The following is a 24814-nucleotide window of genomic DNA, read 5'->3' on the forward strand; positions in this document are numbered from 1 at the left end:
TTTAAAGTTTGACAATACCAAGTGTTGTTAACCCGATGAGGAGTAACAGGAATTCTCCTACACTATTGGGAACACCAAACTGGAACAATCGTTTTGGAGAGCAGTTTGGTAATATCCAGCATTTTCATTCCCAGGAATGCACCCTAAAGAATCTGTTTCACAAGGAGATATGTAAAAGGTTGCTCACTTCAGAATTGTTTATAATAGGGAAAATTGGAAATGACCAAAACTCTACTAACAGGAGAACAGATAAATAAATCACCAAGCATTCATCCAGTGGAATTCTATATGCAGCAGTTAAAATAAATGAACTAAACTGCATATATCAACATGGATAAATCTCAAAAACAAAGTGTTGAGCAAAAAAAGAGGAAGGTGCAGAAGTATACATAAACTATAATACTGTTTACATAAAGGGTAAAACACACTAAACAGTATTATACATTATTTATGGGAATATGTATAAATTAAAGGCATAAACATATTCATGGCAATGACATATACCAATTTTAGTACAGTGGATGCCTCTGAGGAACAAGGAAAGGGAACAAGTTTAGGAAGGAATGTATTCCAGAAGATATTCAATCATATCTGTAATATTTTATTTCAAAAATAATATCTGAAGTAAATATGGCAGAATGGTGGGTACATTAATGTTTATTATATTATTCTCTGTAACTTCCAGTATGTTTAAAGGGTTTTATTTAAAAAGTGAATAATATTAAACTTCAGAAAAGATTCTTTCTTAATGATTGATAAAACACCTAATTAAATACTAAGATTTCAATAAAATTTAATCATAAATATTGTCAAAGTTCTCATTGTGAAATATTTAAGTAGGTGTCCAAATTATAAATAAATAAATAAGCAAAAGTGTTATCTAGACATAAATTATAAGTACCCTGATTACAGGGTAAAAAATATAAAATATAAATAGGCACACATGGATATAGATCAGAAAGGAACACTAAAAAATGAACACACCCTTTTAAGCTAGAATATTTTGGGGTGAAATTTCTTTAAATATTTTTATTTTTTAAATCTGACAGTGAAAAATGTTGTTAAAATAAATGTATTATATACTTCCTGAAGAATTTTTACTGCAAAAATAATATAGCAGCACAGATTTAAACATAGTGCTCTAGAAATGCATAGTAAAAAGCAGTGAAGTCTTTTTAGGTCTTCCTCTGAATTCATTTTTTCTGTTAAATGATCAGGTTAAACAAACAGGCACACAACAAAATGACTTGGGTCAGATCACTATTGCCATCCAGTTTTCAAGGGCAATGGCAGTCAAGAAGTCGCCAAGGAGTGATACTTTGCTATCCCTTTAATTAAGGCGGGGCTTTTAAAACTCATTTGTTCCATTCGTGTCTCAAATCAATCAGATGAAATTCACCTTTTACATGGCCTGAATCCTGATAGCTCAGCACACTTGATAGGTAATTTAATCGTGTCTGGTGTAGATGAACGCAAACTCAAATTAGCTGCTGAAAGAGTTGGTCTTCTCAGAGATAGCTGTGCTTTTCCACTTTTATGCAAGAGCTGAGCTTCACCAACTGGCTAGCTGGAGGTGTTATTAAAAATTTATTGAAAGAAACAAAGGTGTGCTCTAGTGTCTCTTGTTACCCTTTCTACTATTACTCCAGCAGACAAAAGGCATAGAGCCTGCCTCATGAATAATGTGACATGGAATATTCACAATCTATTTTTAATGGAGTCAAGTAATAACATTAAGAGAGATATTTGTGATCTTCAAATTTCACACAGCAACAGGCGCAGTAATTTGTTTTGATTCTGAACTGGGAATATCAAGATAAATTTTTTCCAAAAAAAGGCATACAGTTAACATCAAAATTACAACTCTTCATTTATAGCATAAACAGGGATAATGAAAACAGACCAATGTTCCTAACGTCCTAAGGGAAGCGCAGGATAGGACAAACACCTAGATTTCAATCAGTTCTACTTACCCCTCAGTGCAACTTCCTTATTTCAAATCAGGTTGGAAATAACCAACCAGTATGCAAGGTGACTTTTGTGGGAAGGGCATTTTGCCGTCTTTATTCCTTGGGAGGTTTGTCTCCCGGGACTCTAGGAAGTGGTTTCTGGATGCTGCAACTATTCATCACCTATCAGTTCTGAAAAACAATCTTATTAAACTGTATTACAGAGAAAACAAATTTAAATTTTGAATGAGAGTAAACTGACATGGAAAGACATGGTGTTGGAAATCAAGTGAAGACAGCCAAGGACTGAGATTTGAAGAGACTAGAAAAAGGCAGTGCCCAAGCCTACCTTTCCCACCAACCCAGAGAGAAAGCCCTGTATGTTCCATTTGTTTCCTAGGTGCTCAAGTAATTTCTCTTCCCTTTGTGCTATAAAGAGCAGAGCCAGCCCATAGGATGAAGTATTTTCTCTGATTACTCACTTGCCATCTCAGCAAATACTTGATCTCCTAGTGTGTGCCAAACACTGTTCTGGGACCTGAAGATTCAGCAGTGACCAAATAAATAAAGCTTCACAGGACATTGTCCTCACTGCTGTACCCCATCCCCTGCCTCCTAGAACAGTGTCACGCACATACTGGGTGCTCAATCACTGTGTCTGAAATTGATTTGAATGGAAATCGGCAATCTGCTGGTGGTCACCATGGGCCAAGCATACTCTGAATGCCTGGCTGGGAGGTGCTAAGAACCCTGGTGGTAGGGATTCAGGCCATGACCTTATTCTGGTTTCATTCTCTTGAAGAATGTAAAAAATTCCCACAGATGGGACAAGCCAGAAATAACCCAGATCCCAATTTTACTGATCCTCATGCATCTTCAGATTTGTGACTTGCCGTAGGTGAGGCAAACTATCCAGTCTCATGTGTTTTCTCCTCTCCGTTCTATACAGAATCAAAGTAGTCAGGGTTGGATTGGGATGGCAGAACCATATGCACATTTTATGGTCAAGGAAACCAGTATCAGGGAAGTCAAAAGATTTGCCCAACACACAATGTGTTGGTGATAGGGCCGTGACTAAGACTCAAATATCTGGACCTAAGGCCAGTGATTTCTTAATTCATTTGGGAGCGTCTGACCTATTTAAAAAACAAAAAACAAAACAAAACCAAAAGCACTTTGAAATTCCCAGAGGAAAGAGCTTATGTACCTGTGGGACCATCGGGGACTTTACAAGCAGGAGCTTAGTTTCGTACCCCTTCTATAATAGTTTTCCTGTTAAGAATGAAGTATCTCTGAGGCGTGGAAGAAAAGAATAAAGCATATGGAAACCAGAGCAATCGGGTTTACTGTTCTGGATGTTGGCTTGTCTGCTTCACTCCTATTTCCACTGCAGTTTCCTTCAGCGCCAGCTTCCCCCACAGACTAAAACAAAGGTCTTTCTCAAGTTCGCTGCCTAAATGAAAGCAATCTGTAATAGTCTTAATACTTTATTAACTTAAAACGTCACTCTAATAAATATGTATTAACAAACATAATGCACTCCAGAAGATCTAAAAACATTTACAAACCTCATCAGAGTAAAAATACCACTTTTTTCCCTCTGTGGTTCACATGGAGGGTCAGAGTTGAAGACAGAGCCTTCACCCACATGCCTGCTAACTCAGACATCTTAAAAATATCAGCTTAACAATAAAAAACTGGACATACAGATAAATCTTTGAAGTCACTGATCAGCTACTTTTCGTTTACATTTGATAAAATCCAAAAGAGTCAAAGGGAAAGCTCAAGACCCTGTGTTGTCTTCTCAGAATTCCCTCTGAGGGAAAGAACAGATATAGCCAGTTGGAGGTGCAACCGTTAGCTTTTGAGGGGCAGGGGTTGTGACTTTAATCTCTGCTCCCCAGTACCTAGCTTGGTGCCTGGTACCTTGGTGACCCACAGCCAATGCTCTGGGCTTTTACCTCCTGTAGGGCAGCCCTCTAATGCTCTCTCATCACCAAGTCCACTTTTCTTCTGCTCCTTCTTGGGACAGGCTTGACAGTGCATCTTGTGATTTCAAAAGTATTCAATTCCTTCCCCAAATCAGTTTCTGAAACAGTCTTCGAGGAGGAGAAATGATTCCTCCAAGATTTACAGGCAGTACCCAAAAGAAAGGGGTCAACCAATTCCCCAGAAGGAAAGAAATAAAAACAACACTCATTCTTCTCTCTACGTAAAAACATTAGCATGTGTCCCCCTTGTAAATGGTGATCCCTCATCTTCCACACAAGTGTCTGGGGTAGACCAGGCGGAGGGAAGAAACCCGAAGGACCTTCCTGTTGGTGGAGCAGGGTTGGGAATGTGAAGGACTATGGCGCCCAAGACTTCATCTGATTCCCACTTGACTTTGCATATTCAGGTGTGGAGGAGCTTATTTGTGTCCAAAGCCCAGTAAGTCCTTTGTTCCCACTCTGGGCTGAACTTTGAAAAGTGACCTCATCCCCTCTGGCAGCTCCAAGAAGTCAGGCAAAGGAGCACCCTGGTGGGATCTGCAGACTGGACCTGGGGGGTCTGAGAAGTTGGAAGGGGGTGGCGGCAAGCTGGGAGGATGCTCTCTGTAGTGTTGTGTAGCTGCTGCTCACAGCCAGCCAGGTGCTCACTTGAGCCCGTGCTGTGTCTCCCGGTGCCTCCGGAGGTCCACCTTCCTCTGGAAGCCCTTCCCACAAAGGTCACAGCCGAAGGGCTTGAAGCCTGTGTGTTTGCGGCTGTGGGTGATGAGGTTGGAGCTCTGGCTGAATGCCTTGCCACACACCTGGCACTTGTGGGGCTTCTCACCTGCGGGGATGGATGGGGGAGGGGAGAAGTGTGAGTCTATGATAAAGCTAGAGGGGACCCACTGTGAACCACATGCTCTTGGCAGCAGCTGGCTGCACCACAGTCTAAGGCCTTCAAGCAACTTGGAGGGTGATGAGTTGCCAACATGAACTGACTCCCAGCCTGCAATGCGAGTCCTGGGAAGGCATGGGTGCACCAGGTGAAAGGGAGACTTTCTGAGTGGGGGTTCCCAGCCAAAGGCCTCAAACCGTTTCCTGCTAAACGGAAACAGAGCAAAAGCCATGGTACCACCCCCCACCCCAGCTGAATCCACCCCTGGAGGACTCCTTTGATTTTAGAAGCAGAGAGCACCCAGAACAGATGTTCAACAGAAGGGGGAGGGGAGGAGCTGTCCTAAAACCGTGTGACTGTTCGAATTCAGAGGAAGTTTTCAAATCTGAATTTCCAAGTGAGTGTTAATTTGTATGGACCAGTGAACCTGTCTTCTTTATTACTCTTTTTTTTTTTTTTTTTTTTTGAGACAGGATCTCACTCTGTTGCCCAGTGTAGAGTGCAGTGGCATCATCATAGCTCACTGCAGCCTCCAACTCTTGGGCTCCAGCATAGCTAGGACTACATTCATGTGCCACCACATCCAGGTAGTTTTTAAATTTTTGTAGAGATGAGGTCTCACTATTGCCCAGGCTGGTCTTGAACTCCTGTCAAGTGATCCTCCTGCCTTTCCTTTCCAAAGTGCTAGGATTTCAGACGTGAGCTACCATGCCTGGCCTCTTTCTTACTCTTGAAGGATAGCAGAATGTATCTGAAACATGGACATTTCTCAAAATCTTATTCTAAAAATCCACATTTGGGCCACAAAGTATTTCTTGAGGTAGCTGATCCTTTTCTGTCTTGATTTTACTTTTTTTTTTTGAGGTTAATAACAGGATTCTTTATATGCCAGCCATTCTTTGCCACGAATTAATAAATAACAGAACGTGAAGAGGTTTTGTCTCTCTCCCCATTTCACATGTTGTTTAACATTTGGGTAAATGGCATGAATTTCCAAATAGCCCCGGCATGGCATTATAGTCAGGGCTGAGCCTTGGAAAAAATGCAAAAGAGATGAAGTTTGTTTTTGAGGAACCCTCTGTCCCTCTTGAACTTGTTTCTATTTTCAGGCTTCAGATTTACTTGATAAGGAATCACCCATCAAAATTTATCCTAACCCTTTAGGGTCAAACAAATCTAAGAAACAAATTCTATTAATATAATGAAAGTCTTTGATAACGGCTTACTGTTTCATTCAGTCAAGATCCTAGTTACATTTTGATAAGTGTCCTGAATACCTTTACTTATAAGGAGTGAATTACATGGAAATTTCATGTAAGGGGGAAAGATTAAAGTAGGATGTTTTTCTGGGTTTTCTGATGAGAATATCTATACTGCCTAAACATATTTATAAACATCAGTGGTGGGTATTTGGAATATATTGTGAGGAATTGTCAGAAATTCTGGGTCTCATGTAAATGTCTTGCTGACTATTAAAGAGAATGCTCCAGGCATTAAAATCCCCATCTGCACATAAAGTGTTAGGGAAAGAGTCCAGGATTGGAAGCTGGAACATTCCATGGCTCCATGATTCACTCAGTCTGACTTTTGGTAAATTGTTCAATCTCTCTTGAGTTTCAGGATGGTAAGAACAGTTCCTTCTACTTTAAGGAGTGGCAGTAGGATCAAATGAAATGATAGCTGTAAAAGCCCTTTAAAATTATAAAGCATTATAACAGGTAAGGAGTTATCATTACTATGGCATAAACTTGCTGATATTTTGAAAAGGGCAATAAGTGAATAGCAGCTTTCTGCATCTACCAACCTCCATGATGCTGAAAGTAGAATGTGATAAACCATGTTCAAGAACATGGACATTTGTGAAGTCAGACAGACCTGAATTTGAGCTCTGGACCTGTCACTTGCTAGCAGCGTGACTCTGGGCAGGTTACCTAGCCCTTCTGTGCCTCACTTTCCCCATCTCTAAAATGAGGGTAAGGAGTAGTCTCTACCTCTCAAAAATGTCAGCATAAAATGAGATTATGCATTTTAAAATTCCTTAGCAGAGAGCTTAGTAATATCTGTCATTGTTTTTTCCTCCTTAATCAGAATAAGCTTTTAGACTCCTAAAAATGCAATCAGAGAGTCCACTCATGAGTCCCTCATGCAAAAGGCTGGGTGGGAGCGCTAGAGAAAGTCCTCAATCCCTAGGTAAACACTGAGAGCAATGGAAGGACCCTGAAGCTTCATATTTCACCCAGAGCAGGCAGCAGTGGAAGCAGCTGCTAAAGTAGAGGAAAATATTCTTCCCAGGGATAGAAAACCTGCAAGCTGACCTGCCGAGTGGTCTTCAGACACAGCCCCAAGTCAAGGCCACTCTGGAGAGCATCATGTCTGTAAATGAACCTAAAAGAATCTTGCCTCTTTGGTTTTCTTTAAGAAACAGCAGTGATTAACTCCATCTGGAAGGCCTCATCCACCACTTATGGGGGCCATACTATCACAAGGAAGGTGAGTTACAATACGTTGATTTCAGAATGTTTCCTACAAGCCAACAAGCCAAGAGCCTTCAGCTTACCCGTGTGGATGAAGGTGTGTTTCTTCATGTCTGACTTCTGGTGAAACCTCTTGCCACAGTACTGACAGGGGTAGGGCCGGGTGTCCGAGTGGATGAGCAGGTGTGTGGACAGGGTGGATGACCTCTTGAAGCTCTTGCCACAGATCTTACAGTCAAAGCTCCGTTCCTGCAGAGAGAAAGATGCGACACTCCTAATGCTGTCACCTAGGCTGCTACTTTCTTTCCTCACCTATAACCTGACCCTAAAATCCCAAAAGCCAGGACTCCCCTTCCATATAGCCTGCCCCATCATCCTCCCTCCCCCATTTATTTCCAGTCTCCACACTCCCCACCCTTATCCTTTGACACCCACCACCCTTCAACACTTTTTCTACCAAAACACTTTTTACCCACAACCCATCACACCCCATGGCAAAAACATATCCACACCCTGCTTTTTTGACACCCATTTACACACACTTCTCCACCCTCCTCAACAAGAGACTTAGGCCTCAGTCACTTGAGATGCCTCCCTCCCCCAGCCAGTGTTGGTGTTGGGGGAGATGGACTGATACTCTTTTAGTTGATAAGACTTTGTTCTTTTTATTATTATGTTTATTCTTTTTTCTTTCCTAGAGGTAAAACTCACAAAATTTTTAGTTAATAAGACTTTGTAAGCAAGCATTCTCATATTCTACTTATTAGTGTATTGATTTGCGTATCTACCCTCTGTCTCTCAGCTAAACTGTAATCTTCACGCAGGCATCCTGTCAAGGACCTTGTGTGATACAGGATTCTCAAGTACTTGGTACTTGGAAGTTAGGCAACAGATATTTACAAATGAATGAATGAAAGAATAGCAGAGTAGATATGCTACTGGGTGCTCTAAATGAGCTGAGATCCTGTATTTGCAGCGGAGAGACAACCATTTGGTGAAAAGAAGCCACGGAAAGCAGCAGCTGATAAATCTGATATGTCAGCAGCACGAGTCCGTGCAAACCTTCCTCAAACTCAAAGTCATGATTGAAATCATACTTTCCAGGCTCACAATGATAAGACACCAAAATCTAGGCTGCCCTCAAGTCCTGAGCCGGCCACCACCTACTTTCCCTACATACCTACACCAGGGCAAGGGGACACTGTGGAGGGATTGGGGAAGAAGACTGGAAGCAGTTGGCAGAAAACAGCCAGGCGGAGAGCTGCTGGTGCTGCGCGGAGAAGATCCCCGAGTGCAAAAACCTAAGCACAGTCGCTCGAGCCGTGAGCCCCGCGCTTACCTGCGAGTGCACGGCTTTGTGCTGCTCCAGGCTCACCGCGTGCCCGAAGGTCTTGCCGCACATCTCGCAGGCAAAGGGTCTGGTACCGCTGTGGGACCTGCGCACGTGCACCTCGAGCCCGTGCGGAGTGGAGAACACCTGAGGTGAGTGGGGCCGGGGAGAAGGCCGCTGAGAGCCGGCGCGGGACGCGGGAGCTGGAGGGGTGCGGGCCGGGGACGCGGGCGCGTGGCCAGCGAGGCCGCGAGTGCGAGAGCCTTACCTTGCTGCACTTGATGCACTTGTAGGAGCCGCCGCCCAGCAGCAGGCGGGTGCACAACAGTTCGGACTCCACCTTGACGCCAGCGCCCTTGTCCGGGTGCAGCCCGTGGCCACGCTCTGAGTACAGCCCGCCCGCCGCTGCTGTCGACCGCTCATACAGGCCGGCCGCCGGGGGCCCGAAGTCGCCGTAGAGCCCCAAGCCCGCGCTGCTAGCGGCGCCGCCCCCTGCGCGACAGCTCCCTGGCGCCCCAGCCCCCGCGCCGCCCGCAGCCCTCTCTGGGCCGTACAGCGCGGCCGGGTGGCCCGGCTCCGGGGTGCGTTCGCAGAAGAGGCCCAGGCCCGCACCACGCTCCAGGGCCGCGCACGGCCGATAGCTCTGCACCAGGTGCCGCAGGTCAGAACCCGCCAGGCCGCTCCACGAGTACGGCTTGAAAGGCAGGGGGAAGGGCTGGGCTTCGTCCAGCGACTGGCACATCGACTTCTCCGAGGCTGTGGAGGCACAAGAGGGCGTCCGGTCAGGCTTTAGACGGCGGGGCGGAGGCCGCCGGCGGCGCCTGCAGGCTTGGCGTGTTTGCCGACTGCGGGGCACACAGAACTTGAGCAGAACACGGCCAGGGGCTGCAATAGCTGCTGGGCACGCCCCAGGGTAAAACACGGCCAGGGCCCTAGGGCCCTGGGGCCTCTGGGGCGCTGGAGGCGACGGGGCAGCAGACAACGTAAATGACCTCGAGTGAGGAGAGAGGTAAAATCTGTGCGAGGATAGCGATAGCGGCAGCGCTGGGCGTTACGAGGATATTTTCTGGCTGAACCCTAGCACCTAGAGGTCCCATAGGGAAAGATGCGTTAGTAAATGCTCGGAATTGAGCTATACTGGAGGAGAAGGCGGTGACTGTTCCGGCCCTGGACAGCGCTCCTGGGCGGAGGTCCAGCCACCAGCGCCGGCACTCTCCCAGCCCCAATGTGTTCCTAATCCTTTTTCTTCCCGGGATCCATGAGGAAGGAGGGAGAGAGTCAATAAAATGCGGCCCCGGACTACCTGAAACGTATGCAGCTGAAAAAACCGGAAGTTTCCCCAAAGTTAAGTGTCCAGAGCAGGTAGCAAAGGGCCAGCGGGAAAGGAGCTTTGGGCTTGAACTGCCCACCAAATGCTCCCCATTCCCATTCCTGTTATTGTTTGATAGAGGGAAAAATTAGAATTTCCCAATTTCTCAGAGAATAATTTTATAATTATTCATAAGGTTTGGCCACCACCTGCAAGGGGAACAGCTTTCTGAATCCTCGGCCTGCTGCACGTCCACCCACGTGAATTTTGCTAAAACTAGATACCAAACGAATCTGACACAAACTCTCTCTCTCTCTCTCTCTCCAGTCCAGGCTTGCCGCTTCATTGAGAGGCTGTACCCGAGTTTCAGTCGGAGGCGTTCCAGCGGCACCCATTCCTTGCCGGGCCATTTAGTGCACAGCCAGGAAGAACCCTCCTGCCGCGGGCTCCCAGACGCACTCGCTGGAGCTATGGGTTTACCCAAATCAACTCACTGAGTGTGGAATGGGTAGTGGTGGTGGTGGTATCTTTTAAAACTGGTAAATATAATCCGGATATAACCGGCCCTTGGCAGAATCCGTCTGGTCTGCTTATTCGTTCCCCCGGCCAGGACCCGAGACGCCCCCCGCGCCCCCCGCCCCCCCAACGTGCAGGCACTCGGTTTGCCCGAAACTGGTTTGCTCTCTAGAATGAAACCCAAGGCTGCGTGAACCTGGCAAAACGAAAAATGAAACAGGCCCCCAATCCGCGCCTGCGAAGACCAAGCAGCAGGCTGAGATTTTCGTCCCGGACCGCTTCCGCCAGGCGCCTACCCCTGCCTACCCCTCCCAGAATGCCCAGGCCTCCGTTTGGTTGAGGCTTGGAGGTCTAGAATCTGGGATCCTAGCACTTTCTAAACAATCAGCTCTGGTCAGAAAATGAAATGTCGACATTGCTGCCAGTCGAGACCGCTGGCGTGTTTTCTCTCACCGGCCAGCTCTGCGCAAACGCATGTTTAAGGGGCAAGCAGCCAGGGTCTCACCGCCTTGGATGAAGGCAATGGATCCGGCGTGCAAGTTGTCGGGGTCCCAGAGAGGCCGGATGCCTCCCCACTGGGCTCCTTCCCCCACGAACAAGCTCCCTGCTCCCGGAAAGACTCTCCGTCACCCATTTAGCATTTCTACACCGAAGGTCATGCGGATTCCCTCCTCACCGCGGGGTCCCTGCGGTCCCCGCCCTAGGAGCTCCCAACGGGCCCCTACCTGGAGACACGGAGGGCGACGGAGGCCTCCAGAAGTCCTCAAACTCCGAGCTCTGATCGCAGACGCTGCCCTCGCAGCTATCTGGGGACCCGGAGGCTCTGTCGGGGCCCTCGGTCAGCTGCGACTCAGGGGACAAACGGTCCCGGGCCTCCGCTTTAGCCCCGCCTGCACTCGAAGTGCTGTCTGCGGAGAGGAGGCAGGAGAGGGGTTCAGGCTGGGCCCTGCTGAGCCTGATGGTTCTGGAGCGGCGCCCCCCAGACCGTGAAACCCAAGCGTCCCCTCTCCTCCTAGACCCGGCCGGGAACTTTCCCGGATCCGAGGGCAGGTGCAGAGAGGCGGTAGCACCTAGGCGACAAGCCCAGGAAGAACCAGGACCAGAGGAAACAAAAACGGCAGCAAAGGGGGCGTTGGGGCCGCCCTCCCAGTTCCCAGAGAATGGTGTGGCAGGCAGGGTGCAGAGTAAGCGTCCCTGAGGGTAGCCCCGCCTGGCCCGCGATCGCCTCGCACCTGCTCGGCTGGGCGTCGGTACATTCTCGAAACGGAGAGAATAGTCTGGTCCTGGGGAGCGCGGCTGGTGGTAGCTGTGAGCCTTCTTGCTCTTGACGAGGAACGAGCGCGGCATGGTGGCTTGGCGCTCTCCCCACTCCGCTCCAAGGGTCCCTGGAGCAGCCGTCAGCCCACGGTCACTCCGAGCTCTTGCTCAGCTCCAGCCCGGCAGAGACCTGAGAGGGGAAGAAAACCGGGTGCAAACGCAAGTCAGCACCCTCCCGGGCAGGGGACTGGGCACCCAGGCGGAGGGAGAGCGTGGGCCAGAGAGGAGTAAAGAAGGGCCGCCGGAGGAGGGGCTTGGCCCCGCTGCGCCGCGCTCACCAGGTGGCACTCGGACAGGTGGCGCGAGCCCGCTGCCGCCGCCGCCGCCGCCACTGCCACAGTTCAGCGGCAAAAACTGTCCTGGGGCCCTGGCTCAGGCCCCTTTCCTCTGCCCTGCCCACGCCCCCCAGCCCCTCCCCTTCCCTAGCAAAGCCAGTTCCCGCAATCAAACTCTCCGGAGAGTGGTAGTCCCCAGCGGATCGGTTACCCCAACTCGACCTGCTTGGCTCTGCTTTACAGCCGGGAAGGGAGGGTGGAGACGCGCGTATCAGTTTAGGGGCCGGGGATGCGTCAGTGGTCGAGGACCCGGAAGGGGCAAGAGCCAAGACCTTCAGAAGCCCCGCTACAGCCTGGAGAGAAAGGGGGGCAGGGGCGGCGCGCACTAGACAGGACTGAAGGGCGGGGTTGGGGGGACAGCAGCGGAGGGACCGGGGCAGCAGAGGCCTGAGAAGGGAGGCGGGAGCGCAGAGGGACAGGAAGGTGAGGGGAGTGGCCGAGGATCAACCCCCGCCCCAGGAGAAACTCGCATCCGGTGATCCCACTCGCCCCTCACTCATGCCCCACGTGGGGAAACAGTTGGCTCCGGAGCCGCGAGTGTGGCGGGCACAGGCCGGAGCCGCGTCGAGACACCCCAGACGATAGGACGTAACCCTGGAAACCAGGTCCCGGGAAAAGGCATTTTCCGTTCTGTCACCAAAAATCTTGTCCCAGGGAAGTGGAGCCCGATCCGCGCAAGCTGACTGGGAAATGCGCGGTGTCCCAAGTCCGAGGTGCAGCGACAGTTTAGAGGACAAATAAGACTCCAGAGGGCTGAGGCTGCACTGGCAGTAGCCAGAAAGCCGGGGTTCGGGCGCGAGCCCCGGGGGAGCTAGCTGTCCGCTGCGTCGCTCTCATTAACCCCAATCAGTTCACCTAATCCTGGGTCGAAATCTGAGCCTGACAGGGAGGAGGGGCTGCGCCTCCAGCTCAGCTCCCGGCCGGCTCCGGGGGCGGGACCCCGTGGCCGAAGAGGTCTGGGGTAAACGAATCTGCCTTCCTCTGGGGGCGAAGGCTATGCGGTCTGAGTTCACTCATGAGCTGCAGCCTATTCGGACTCAGTAGCTCTCTTTGGCCTCGGCTGGTTCAGAAACAAGGGCGCTGGGAAGTCTGGGCCGGGTCAGGACCCCCAGTCCTTGTCCTTCGCGCGGTTTAGAATGCCGGACTAGGAGCCGCTGGGCGCCCAGGGCCCGAAGCGGGACACAGTATAAGTCCGTCCGTTGGCGCTCTTGGCTCAAAACGAGTCTTCAGGGACTCAGTCCGTGGAGGTTGCACGCCCCCTTTTCCAGATCCGCAGCCTCGTGGTGTCCCCTTCCCCAGAGAAGGAGTGGGGACAGACCTGGGACAAAAGACGGCTGGGACATGGTCGTGGGGCCCCAGCGACTTTTCCCGCGATCTAAACGCCAGAATACCCCTAGGAGTGAGGGTGCCATCCGCCTCCGTCCGGATTGGCGTCCAGGGCTAGGGTTCTGCCGCTTCCTGCACTCCTTGGCCGTACAATTAGATGCCACAAACGCTAAAAACAATTCTTTAAAAAAACACGAAACTGGGAAGAAAAGGAAAATGGGGTGAAGCTATCCCAAGAGTGTCACTGCGGTTTAGACCTGCGTTGGCTGGGAGCGGGGCGGTGCGGGGCGGGTTAGCTGTCAGCAACTGCGCTGGATCTGAGCTGGCGGGGACCTCGAGAGACCAGGCGGACCAGGCGGCCTGCCCCCTGGGCTGCAAACCCACGCCTCCCTCGCTCCCTGGCCCGTTTTGCTGGTTGCGGGGGTGGTGATGGAGGAGGTAGAGGGTGTTAGGGCTGAGGGCCCAGCGCGTGGGAAGGCAACCCCGCGTTGCAGCTGGTGGCCGCGAGGCGGGGCAGCCCCCTCAGCGCACGCAGGCCCTCCGGCCTCTCCTCGTGATCTGGACCCGGGAAGGCGGGAGCTGAAGGCGCTGAGGGGGCGGCCTCCCAAGCCCAGCTGCCGCCGGCTCCTCACCAGATGTTTCCTTCCCGGGTGGATTCCGCTCTGCTGCTGAACCACCAGACCGCCTGGCACGCCCCCCGCCCCGCTCCAGATTTCCAGCCTTGCTGAGCGAGTCGCGCCCTAACCCGGTGACCAGAGCTCTCCCGGCTCACGCACAACGGCCAGCAGCAAGTGGGAACCCGGCTGTGCCCTCTGGTCGCCCCCGCAGCGCCAGAGACCTGCCAGTCTTCGTGTCCGAACCCCGCCAGGACGGGAGATGCAGAACTGGCTCAGCGAACCTACCTGCGGGGTCAGGGCGCGGGCACCGCGCTCCGAAAGTTTTCAAACGGAATCTTGCTTTCGGGAGAGACTGCTCTGTGTGTCTCTCTTTTTTTTTAATCTTCCGAGCTCAGCCCCCAAAACCACAAGCTTCACTTCCTGAGCGTTACAGAGTAGCTCGCATAGCCCTCGTAGACCTGCTCCCCAACCTCCCCCCCCCACCCCGGCGGCCGGGCGGGCTCCTCTTGAGCAAGAGGTTAGGAGGCGGCGGGGCGGGGGGGGGGGGGGGCTGGCTTTCCAGCCCGCGTCCTGGGCGCCCCTTCACGGCCTTCCCCGTTTTTTCTCTGTGGGCCCGCGGGGGATGGGGGAACCCGTAGGTCCTGACACTCAGGCACTAGAAATGACTCGAAATAAAATGAACTATTCTTGGCTCCTGGGAGACTTCCGCAGCGAGAAGAAGTCACAGATTCAGGACACAGATTGATTGGAGCGCGAGGGGTGGGGGCGCCCCGCTCCGAGGAAGCCTCTTTGCCCCCCTGGTCACAGTCACCCCCAACCCCGCTGCCTGCTTGGGCTGCGCCACCCCCGGGTCAGGCCGTGAATCACCGGCCCGCGGTGCCGCCGGCCTGGAGCCCGGCAAGTGGCCACGGCGTCCGCAGAGCGAAACCTGCCCCGCGGCCCCGAAATAGCTTGTTGTGGAAACACTTCGGGATAAATACGCCCAACAAGGCTGAAAATACCTTGACACCCAATCCGAGAGGTTTGCTCATTTCCCTTCGGATTTAGGTAATGGTTAAATTTGGAAGAGGTGGGCGAGCGCCGAGCCCCCGGCGGAGAGGGCCCTGGCGGCGCGTCCCTCGGGCGCCCGGCGGGACCGGTGGGCGCACCCTCCCGCCGGAGCTCGCCAGCTCTCCACTGGGTCCGCTCAGCCTTCGGCTAATTTCCGGTGGTCAGAGCTGCGAAATTAAAGACTGCGCGGGAGGGAGCGCGCGGGGGCAGCGACGGCGGCTGCAGGGCTGACCCCGCCCTGCCCCGGCAACAGGGAAAGCGGGACCTCGCGCTGCGGCGCTGCCACCGCCTGAGGTCATACCCAGGCACCTGGTCCGACGGGAAGCAGTAAAGCGCCATAAAAGCACAACCTGATGACTACTGAAAAGTAAACCTTGGCTCGGATTGTGTGTTCCATGAGGGTAGGTACTGAATCTTGATCATCATGTCCTTGGTAGGCTCTTAACAAATGTCTGCGGACTGAATAAATGAATGGGATTAATTAGTTACTTAATTCGATTAATAGAACTAGGGAAAAAAACTTTAAAACCTTGTCCATTAACAAATGCAGCAACCTCCAGTGCTAGATTGTATGCCATGGTCCATAGTGTGTGGCCTGCTGTGTATATTCAAAACCTATACTTTTTCCTGATAGTGGTGGATGTCCTTGTAATCACGTTACTTTTCCAAATGAATTGAGTTGGATTTTGATCACTACTTCCTGTACAATAAACCTCGAATGTCAGACGAGCAGAAGGGGGTGGTGTTCCCCAGCTCTTGCAAAATAACTACCATATTTTAAATTAATCCAAAGTTGTCATGGGTGAAAAAATCCTTTAATGCCCTTTCCCTAGAAAGTAGTCTTTAAAATTAATTTTATTTTGCATTGTAAATTTAAACATTTATGGAAAATATTTGATTAGCACAGGAGTGCTTCAAGGATGCTTTAATAAATTAGACGTTTCATTCAGCAATGGCCTGTACCGGTAATGTAGGCTACACACACATCTTGTCTGCCTAGCTGTCCTCCTTATACTACTGTTCTCTTGCTCAACACACTCTTTATAAATAAATGCAGACGTAAGCAATCTTAGAAAGATTACAAATACTAGATTAGCTGAAGAGAAATTAAAGACGTTTTGTTAAAATTTTATTTCTGGTGTGCTTTGTCCTGGCCTAATGTATAAAATTTCAAAGTAGTCCAAAAACAAATCTTTCCCTTATTCCTTTCTATCCTACTCAACATCAGAAAAAGGCAAATTTTTAAAAGAAAATGATAAATGGGACAAAATAAAATTTCTTATCAACCAAGTTCTAGAGAAATGACTGAAGCATTTCCTTTGCACATTATCAAGTTTAAAGTCAAATTGCTTGAAAAGGTGTCATGGCTATTTAGTAATTTAGTTGAATGTTGCTGTTTGAAATCTCAGAGAATTTGGGAGAGCCTATAAAGGGAGCAAATAAGCACCTTGAGTAGTATCACCTTAGAATAAATCTCTTCCATTCAGATTTAATGTAGTCATACTGCTTTCCATTTGCCCTTCATAGTCTCTCTAGGAATTTCTGAGTTTGCAAAATAAACCTGGAAACTGGCACAGGGATACCCAGAGAGGAACGGGTGGGAGAAACATGGTACTGCATCTCCCTTTATGTCTTTTACGTTTTGAACCATGTAGATGTATTACTAATTCAGATAAATACACATTAAAAATATCTAATTAGTGAGGTCAGGTCATCTCCCAGATGTACAGTGTTGAAGAGTGACTCCCACACTTGGGGGAACATAGGAGAAAGCTAAGAAGAGGGGAACCCAGAGACATTAAGAAACTTGCCAAGGAGCAGTGAAGAGCCAGGACTAGAAGTAATGAGAACCTCTTCTCATTACTCCAAACTACCTCTTGTTTACTACTAAACTGAGGGGGAAGAGAATAAGACACCCTATGCACATTTTTAAAAGCTAGAAGGAATCCCCTCAACCCCATATATTCTTTTGGGCTGAAATAGATCTAATGTTAAACAAAATTATTCTCTAAACAATATTTAGAGAATAATTTTCTATAAACAGGGGCTTTCTTTAAAAAGAATTTTAAATTTACTAATTTTCAGTAATTTATTAATTGCTTCTAAATAATAATGTGTTTGTAGATACTAACTAACAAAATGTCTCATATCACAAACATTTCCAAGCTCTGGCCACTGGCCCATTTGTTTCAAGTAGTGTCTCATAGAGCAGAATTTCCCTATAACAAAAGATTTGAGACATTTAGAAAAAGAAAATTTAGCTGATTATTACCAGTCTCTTGTTTATTTTTTCCACACAGCTTCACAGTTATGATCTCAGTTCTATTGAGGGGGATATGGGAATAGTGGATGATCCTGAAACCCCAGAGAGGGACTATGCCCCCATTTCTAGCACATATTTCTGTAATATTTGCCTTGTTTGATCCTCCCAGTGATACTATCTGGGATAGTAAAAGCGTTCAGGCATTTTAGAGACAGTCAGACATGACCTTGGGCAAGTTAGCTGAACTCTCCCAGTCTTTGTTTCTCACCTGTAAAGTCAGAATACTAGTACCTACCTTGTAAGACTTGTGGGGCAATCCTTTGATTTCCACACTTCACAGGTTCATCTGGGTGACAAGAATGGAAGAATGCTGCAAGTGAAGGTGTCCTAGGTTTTGAAAAATAGATATTTTCATTGTAAGTTATATTACATACAGTCTGATAAAGAAAGAAAAGAATAAAGCCCAGTAAAACAACTTTCCAGTAGTCTTGCTCTATTCTTTAAAAAAAAATTGTAATAAGGGTAGGCGTGGTGGCCCATGCCTATAATTCCAGCACTTTGGGAGGCCGAGGCAGGAGGATTGCTTGAGTCCAGGAGTTCAAGACCAGCCTGGACAACATAGTGAGACCCAGTCTCTATTATTTAAACAAAAATTTTAAAAGTTTTAAAAAATTCTGATATCATAGATATAACTGTATATTCTGCTTTCTCACTGACATTATAATCACATTTCTTCTTTCTATTCTCTATTTTTCATATTTTCTTGAATGGAACATAAACTGTTTTTATAGTAAAATTATTTAAATAAAAATCATGACAATCACCTTGCTTTTTAAATATAATCTTTCATTATTTTCAATTGTTATAAAAATATTCTATCAACTAGATCACTATAATTTACTCAGTCACCTTCATCTTAGTATTTAGCTTGTTTCCATTTTTTTATTATTTCAAGTAATGCAACAAAAAGTTTTCTGGATATAGCTGTCCCCAAATTTTAAAATTATTTCTTTAGGATATATTTTTAGGGGTAGAATTTCTGCATCCAACAATGAATATTTTTATGGCCCTTGCTACATACCATAACAAGTGTTTTGGATAGCATGTTTATGTAATGCATAAGCCAAAAGAATTCATATCACTCAATAAACAGTTAAAAGACTATAAAAATAAACTATGGAAAAGTTAGACCTGGATTAAAGACCAGACATAGAACTGGTCTTTATTTTATGTACAAGAAATACTTTTTAGACAGTGGCCACACCCTGTCATATTGTCATGGTTTTGTCCTCACAGTATTAAAAAACAACTTAATTTTAATCTTTGAATTTGCTGTCTTGATGGGTGTAGTCAGATTGAAATAAGAATTACATTTTTTTCTAAACTGTAGGAATTCAAGGAAAATAAATGCAAAGTGACAATTGTGTGATGCCTTGACTTAAATGTTGGGTGATATAATTGTCTCCCTCCTACTCTTACAATTAGCAGCCTAGCAAAATAAAATTCAAATGATACCGTAAGTCAGACTATGACTTAATGGTACCATCATTTGTAGGAAGTGGGTAATTGGGAAATTAAGTAACGGAGAAGTTTAGAGATAAACAGATTAAGACTCAGTCTTGTGTTAATATGCTTTACCTTTCAGACATGAAGAAAAACATTATTTTCTGTTAATAAACATTTTGGGCCTGATATATTTAAATCTCATTAAATTATAAAATATGATCTATTAGTATAAAAAATTAAATTAAGCTTTTACGTAAAGAATTTCAAACATCTGAAGAGAGACGCGGCTATCAGCTTTGGTGTTCAGAGTTCAAATAAAAAAATAGTTAACCTCACCACACATGTATTTTTACACTGTTCCTAAGAACAGATTGACTGAATGAAGTGTCATCTTATGAGTGGGCTGCATGATATGAATCTTCATAGAAACATGCCCAGCGTGAAATTGTATGGGGAAAAAAGGAGTAGATTTTACTTGGTGAATGGAAAGTGAGACAGAAAATGCAAAATTATTTTTCTCTTGAGTTTTTCATCATTTCCTCCAGGATGTTTGGTGATCATTTCACCCCACCCCAGATGAAACACTTCACTTTAAAACAGTACAGCCTATATATTGTAACTTTTAAAAACTACAAAGCACAACTGCCCTAGATGAAATGTCTGACCCCATACCTGGAGAGCAGGTGGGAGTTGAAGTTTCTGGAAGCCTTAGACTGCCACTGTCTGCACCAGGCTCAGGCTCTGCTTGGAGGATCAGCCCATGTGAAAGCCACCAGGACTCGCCCTGAGAGACACGCCTCAGAGAGAAGGACAGTTTGAACTGGTGGCAAACAGATGCAGCCCACGTGGGTGTTCCAGCTCTGCCACCGCTGTCCTGGGCCTCAAGGAAGAGAAGGGAAGGCTGGGAGTTCTCCAAGGCAGGCATTCTGGTCATTTTTGTTTTATGGATAAGGACACCAGTGGTTCAAGAAGCCCAAGAAGCCCAGGCTCTGATAACTAGCAGCTTTTTGTTTGTTTGTTTGTTTGTTTGTTTGAGACAAGGTCTCACTCTATTGCAAGGGCTAGAGTGCAGTGGTGTCATCAAAGCTCACTGCAGTCTCAAACTCCTGGGCTCAAATGATCCTCTTGCCTCAGCCTCCCAAGTAGCTGTGACTACAAGCATGGGCCACCATGCCCAGCTAATTTTTTATTTTTTGCAGAGACAGGGTGGAGGTGGGTGGGGGGTGTCTTGCTATTGCCCAGGCTGGTCTCGAACTCCTGGCCTCAAGAGATCCTCCTGCTTTGGCATCCCAAAGTGCTCAGATTACAGGCATGAGCCACTGAACCCAGCACTAGCAGCTTTTTTTAATACAACCAAATATGTTGATTATAAATCTTGATTTTTTTTCCCCACAAAACCACACTGCTTGTTCTATTAATACATCCAGCACAGAATGGAAAAGGCTTGAGCCAAAAGTCATGTACCTGTCACGGGCTTGGGAGATGATGAGGATGGAGTGGAAGAGAAGGCACAATCCCCTCCCCTCCTGCTGCAAGGCCTCAACCCGTCACCCCAGCAGTGTGGGCTTATCTGTCATGCTGCTTCATCAGAGGGCCAGAAAAATAATAGTATTAATGTTTCTGAAAGCAGCATGGCTATGTGATAGCACATTTGTAAAGTATATAAAAGAAAAAGTAAAACACGCTCCATATCCACCTTGAACTACCTAAGTTCAACCACTAGTAATATTTTGGAGTATTTTTTTTCAGTCTTAAAGAAGAGTCTAGATGGATATTTTACATGCTATGATCATATCGTATAACTGTCCATTTAGATGATAGCTGTGATTTTATTTATTATGTTATTGGATAGTTGGATTATTTCCCTTTTTTCTCTACTATAAATGATGCTGCGGTTTTTTTGTTCTTTAAACTGCACTTGGGTTTTTCTGTATGTAGGATTCTTTCTTTACCATTCATAAACAGAAGTGATTCCCTCATTGGATCAAAAGCTAAGAACTTTTTAAAGTCCATAAACACATACTGACAAATTATTTTCCTGAATGAGTGCAATAATTCTACCTCTGCCAAGAGAAATTATAAATACCACAGTAGCCGAGAGGCAGCGGAGCGTAAGAATGAAGCGCGTGGGCTCTGAGCCAGATGTCTGTGGTCTGGACAGTCCAGCTCTGCCATTTACCATCTTCAGACAAGTTCCTTCGCCTCTCTGTACCTCAGTTTCTTCATCTGTAAACATGGTTATAATGACAGCAGCTACCTCACAGGTTGTTGCACAGATTCAGCAAGTTAATAAATATAAAGCATGGAGCAGGCATTTGTTAATTTAGTTATTGGAGGCATTATTGGATACATGGTCTCTAGGCATCCCAATCAACAGGCTGTGGGGATAGACTCAGAGGGGTTTGCCTTCCCCAGGTGGCACCTCCAGAGCAGGACTGGGCCCAGACACAGTCGCAGGCCGCCTGCAGGCCCTGGGCCTCACGGTGTGGGAGCAGCAGCTTTGCACACTCCTGGCAGTACCTGACACTTGCCAGAAAGCATTATAGTCAGTCAGATCTGAGAGACTCGGCCTTCCTTCCCGAGCTGGGGGCCTTCTCTCCCACAGGAGGCCGTGGGTTCTGGGCTTTCCGAGGTTGCTTTCCGAGGTTGTCTGTGTCCCCAAATACCAAGCAGCTCATATAAGGCTGGTAGAGAAGTGCCAGAGGATCATTGCCTTTTCCTAAAATATTCCTAACTCTTCCTCTTGCCAGGGAAAGACGAATTTATCAGTAGGGATACCATGAGTTTTCAATTGCGCTTTAATTGAAACACATGAACACACCACACACGCGCACACATACCCCCAGCCTTACCCACTGGAGAATAAACAGGGCTTCTGTGCAAATCAGGGATTTGCTGTGTACCTCGTGGTCCCTGTGTTCACGAGTGGAAGAGAGAACATCTTCGTGGTGACAAGGAAACACCAGGGACAGCACCAGAATGAACTCTGCTCAGGATGCTACCCCAGGGGTGACAGAGTAGAGCCTGGTTTAAAAGCAGCCACTGAGGCCTGAAAGAGGGAAAGGCCCAACGCTGGCACATCCTCAGGGGAGGATGGAGTTTGTGTACTCAATCGCACATTTCAATTCAATTCAACAAACATTTACTGAACAATGGTTGAACTTCATGCACCATGCCAGATGCGCGGCGCAGAGGGGATGCGGCACCTCTGCTCTCCTTCAACCCACTGAGAAGTGAATGCAGCGAGGAAGGTGAATAAAGGAGAGAATGAATGAAGAATACTTCCCTCCTATCCCAGGCCTCTGAGATGGCCGTCTGGCCTGGGACACAGGACTTTTCTTTTGGCCAGTCAGCACATTGCAGTTCCTGCTGCAAATCTGGGGTTAGGGTTTTGGAGCATCAAAATCTTCTACTAGCTACAGAAGAATGTGATCTGCTTTTTGCTTCTGGTTTGTGAAGCATTTAATAGTTTAGATTGTGGAAAGGCATTCAACTTTGGCATATTTCACGATGTTTCTCTAACCCAAATTTCTCAGTGTTTGCTAGGATTCTTTGAAGAAGAAATCAGAGGGTAGGTGGACATATTTTTCTCTTTCCCTCCTTCCCTCCCTCCCTTCCTCCCTTCCTTCCTTCTCTCTCTCTCACTCTCTCTCTCTACCACTCTCTAATCAGAAAGTTGAGATTAACTATGATTATTAACTATTCTTGGTACCAAGATCAAACATATTTCTCTCTAGGATCCTAAAAAGTGGTTATTGTGATAGAAATGAACAGTGTTTTCATACCTCCTTAAAATAGATGCAACAAAAGTTGCTATTCCTCATAACACTCAACAGATTTTGTTGACATAACATAAAAGTGCAATTTGGTAAAGACTATCCTTTGGGAAACTATGACTGCCTAGCAAGGTGCCAGCTGTCTACTGATCTGGTTTAATCCATGGATATGTTTTTGACTAGACTGTCCGAAAAAGTATATAAGCTGATGTTTGCTTCAAATAATCCTCCCTGAAAATTGCTTCTCTTTACTGAGTTTTCAATAAACATTGGATGACAGGGTGAGATTGTGCTGTCAGCTAAATCCTGGAATACAGCTATTCTGTGTTGTCTAGACTCAGATCCATATGCCTTAATAGACAATTCAAGGGTGGAGTTTGACCTATTATGAAAGCTGAGGTACCTAAGGACAGCTGGCTGTATAAAAGGCTTTCTCATCTACGAGGGAAAACCAAAGTCAAGTGTAAGCTTTTCCCCAGTACATTGTTTTGAGTCTGCATAGCACACAAATGAGACCCCAAAAGATCACATCCACAGAACAGGACCAAACTATTTTTCCAGCTTTGTATTTTTATTATAGAAAAGTTGAATGAACTTCTGAATAATCCAAATAGATTCAACATCAACATAATCTTAACATAAAAATGTTAACACCAAAAGAAAATCTTAATGAAGCACCCTCAGAAGTCATCCATTTGAGTCGTGCTATTTCCAGCCATACTCTCCCGGGTAAAGTATCTGTGATGTACAGGGAGGTAATTGAACAAAGTAACTTTTACAACATTGTTACTTATAAACCAGTTAAAAGAGTAAAAAAATACCAGTCAAATGTAAATTTGCAAACATCATATATATTTTATTTTGCAAATATCAAATATTTCTGACAATGATTAGCCAAAAGGGTTTTATCAGGAGCTCTGGGTTTGAGATAATAAGAATTATCTTTTCTGTTTATAGAATGGTGCTTGCCTTTCTGTTTTCTACAACAGAAACGAGGTGTCTATTGCTCAGGTTCTTAAAGGTTCAATATGAGCATTGATAACAGGGAACAGCAGGACAGAGTGTGTCTGTGTTGAACTTGGGCTGTTGGTCCCATAACCAGTTCCTGCCAGCAGACTCAAAGGTGGAGAGAGTTCAAAGCAATAAAAAGTCTAAATGTTGGTGTAAAATAGACAAGTCATATCTAAAGTCTGCCTATTCATTTTGTACATTAGCCTGAAAAACCCAAGCTTGAAATTTGTCAATCAAGCCAATAACTCATTTTTATTGGTTGTTGACTATGAGGTGGATGGTACCAAGTTCTTCCCATATATCACCTCATTGAATACAGCAACTCTATAAGGGAGGCAGTGTTGTTACTATTCCCATTTTATAGATGAGGAAACTGGGGCTTAGAGAAGTAACTTTACCTGAGATCACATGGCCACTTAATAGGATTCAAACCTAATTTCTTAGTTTTGATAAATGTACCATGGTTATGTTAGACATTAGGAGAAGCTGGATGAAGGGTATATCTCTGTACTATTTTTGCAACTTTTGTGTAAATCTAAAATTATTCCAACATAAAAGTTTTATTAAAAAAAAAAAGTAGTTGACTCCTACCTCTCACCATATACAAAATGGTTCATCAACCTAAATGTAAGTGCTAAAACTATAAAATTCCTAGAGAAAAAGTAGTAGGAGTGAATCTCTGTGACCTTGATTTAGGCAATGTTTTCTTAGATTTGACACTGAAAGCACAAATAACCAAAGAAAAAATAAAATAGACTTCATCAAAATTAAAACTTGTGCTTCAAAGGACACCATTAAGAAAGTAAAAAGACCATTCATGGAATAGCAGAAAATATTTGCAAAATTTGCAAATCATATATCTGATAAGGGATTTGTATGCAGAATATATATATAACTCTTAAACAAAAAAGATAAATAACCCAATTTTTAAAATGGGCAAAGGATTAAGTAGATATTTTTCCAAAGAAGATATATAAAAGGTCAATAAGTACATGAAAAGATGCTCAACATCATTAGTCATTAGGAAAATGCAGATCAAAATCACAGTGAGATACTTCACACCCACTGGCATGTTTAAAATAAAAAAGACAGACAATAAAAAGTGTTTAGCCTGATTTAATCATTCCACATTGTAAACATGTATCATAACATCACATTGTATAATAAACA

General features: G+C 46.3%; 1 protein-coding gene across 1 annotated transcript; it reads right to left on the reverse strand.

Moving 5' to 3' along the window:
- Positions 1 to 4536: 4536 nt before the first annotated feature.
- On the reverse strand, positions 4537 to 11790 carry GFI1 (growth factor independent 1 transcriptional repressor). Its single transcript, XM_069478212.1, has 6 exons — positions 11676 to 11790; positions 11169 to 11351; positions 8887 to 9374; positions 8628 to 8765; positions 7372 to 7537; positions 4537 to 4763 (listed from the first exon to the last, which is right to left on the reverse strand). Exons 1-6 carry the CDS (start codon positions 11788 to 11790, stop codon positions 4585 to 4587), a joined length of 1269 nt encoding a protein of 422 aa, XP_069334313.1. The 3' UTR covers positions 4537 to 4584.
- Positions 11791 to 24814: the final 13024 nt, after the last annotated feature.

The sequence above is a fragment of the Eulemur rufifrons genome, chromosome 8, assembly GCF_041146395.1.
Source record: "Eulemur rufifrons isolate Redbay chromosome 8, OSU_ERuf_1, whole genome shotgun sequence".
Taxonomy (NCBI): Eukaryota; Metazoa; Chordata; class Mammalia; order Primates; family Lemuridae; genus Eulemur; species Eulemur rufifrons.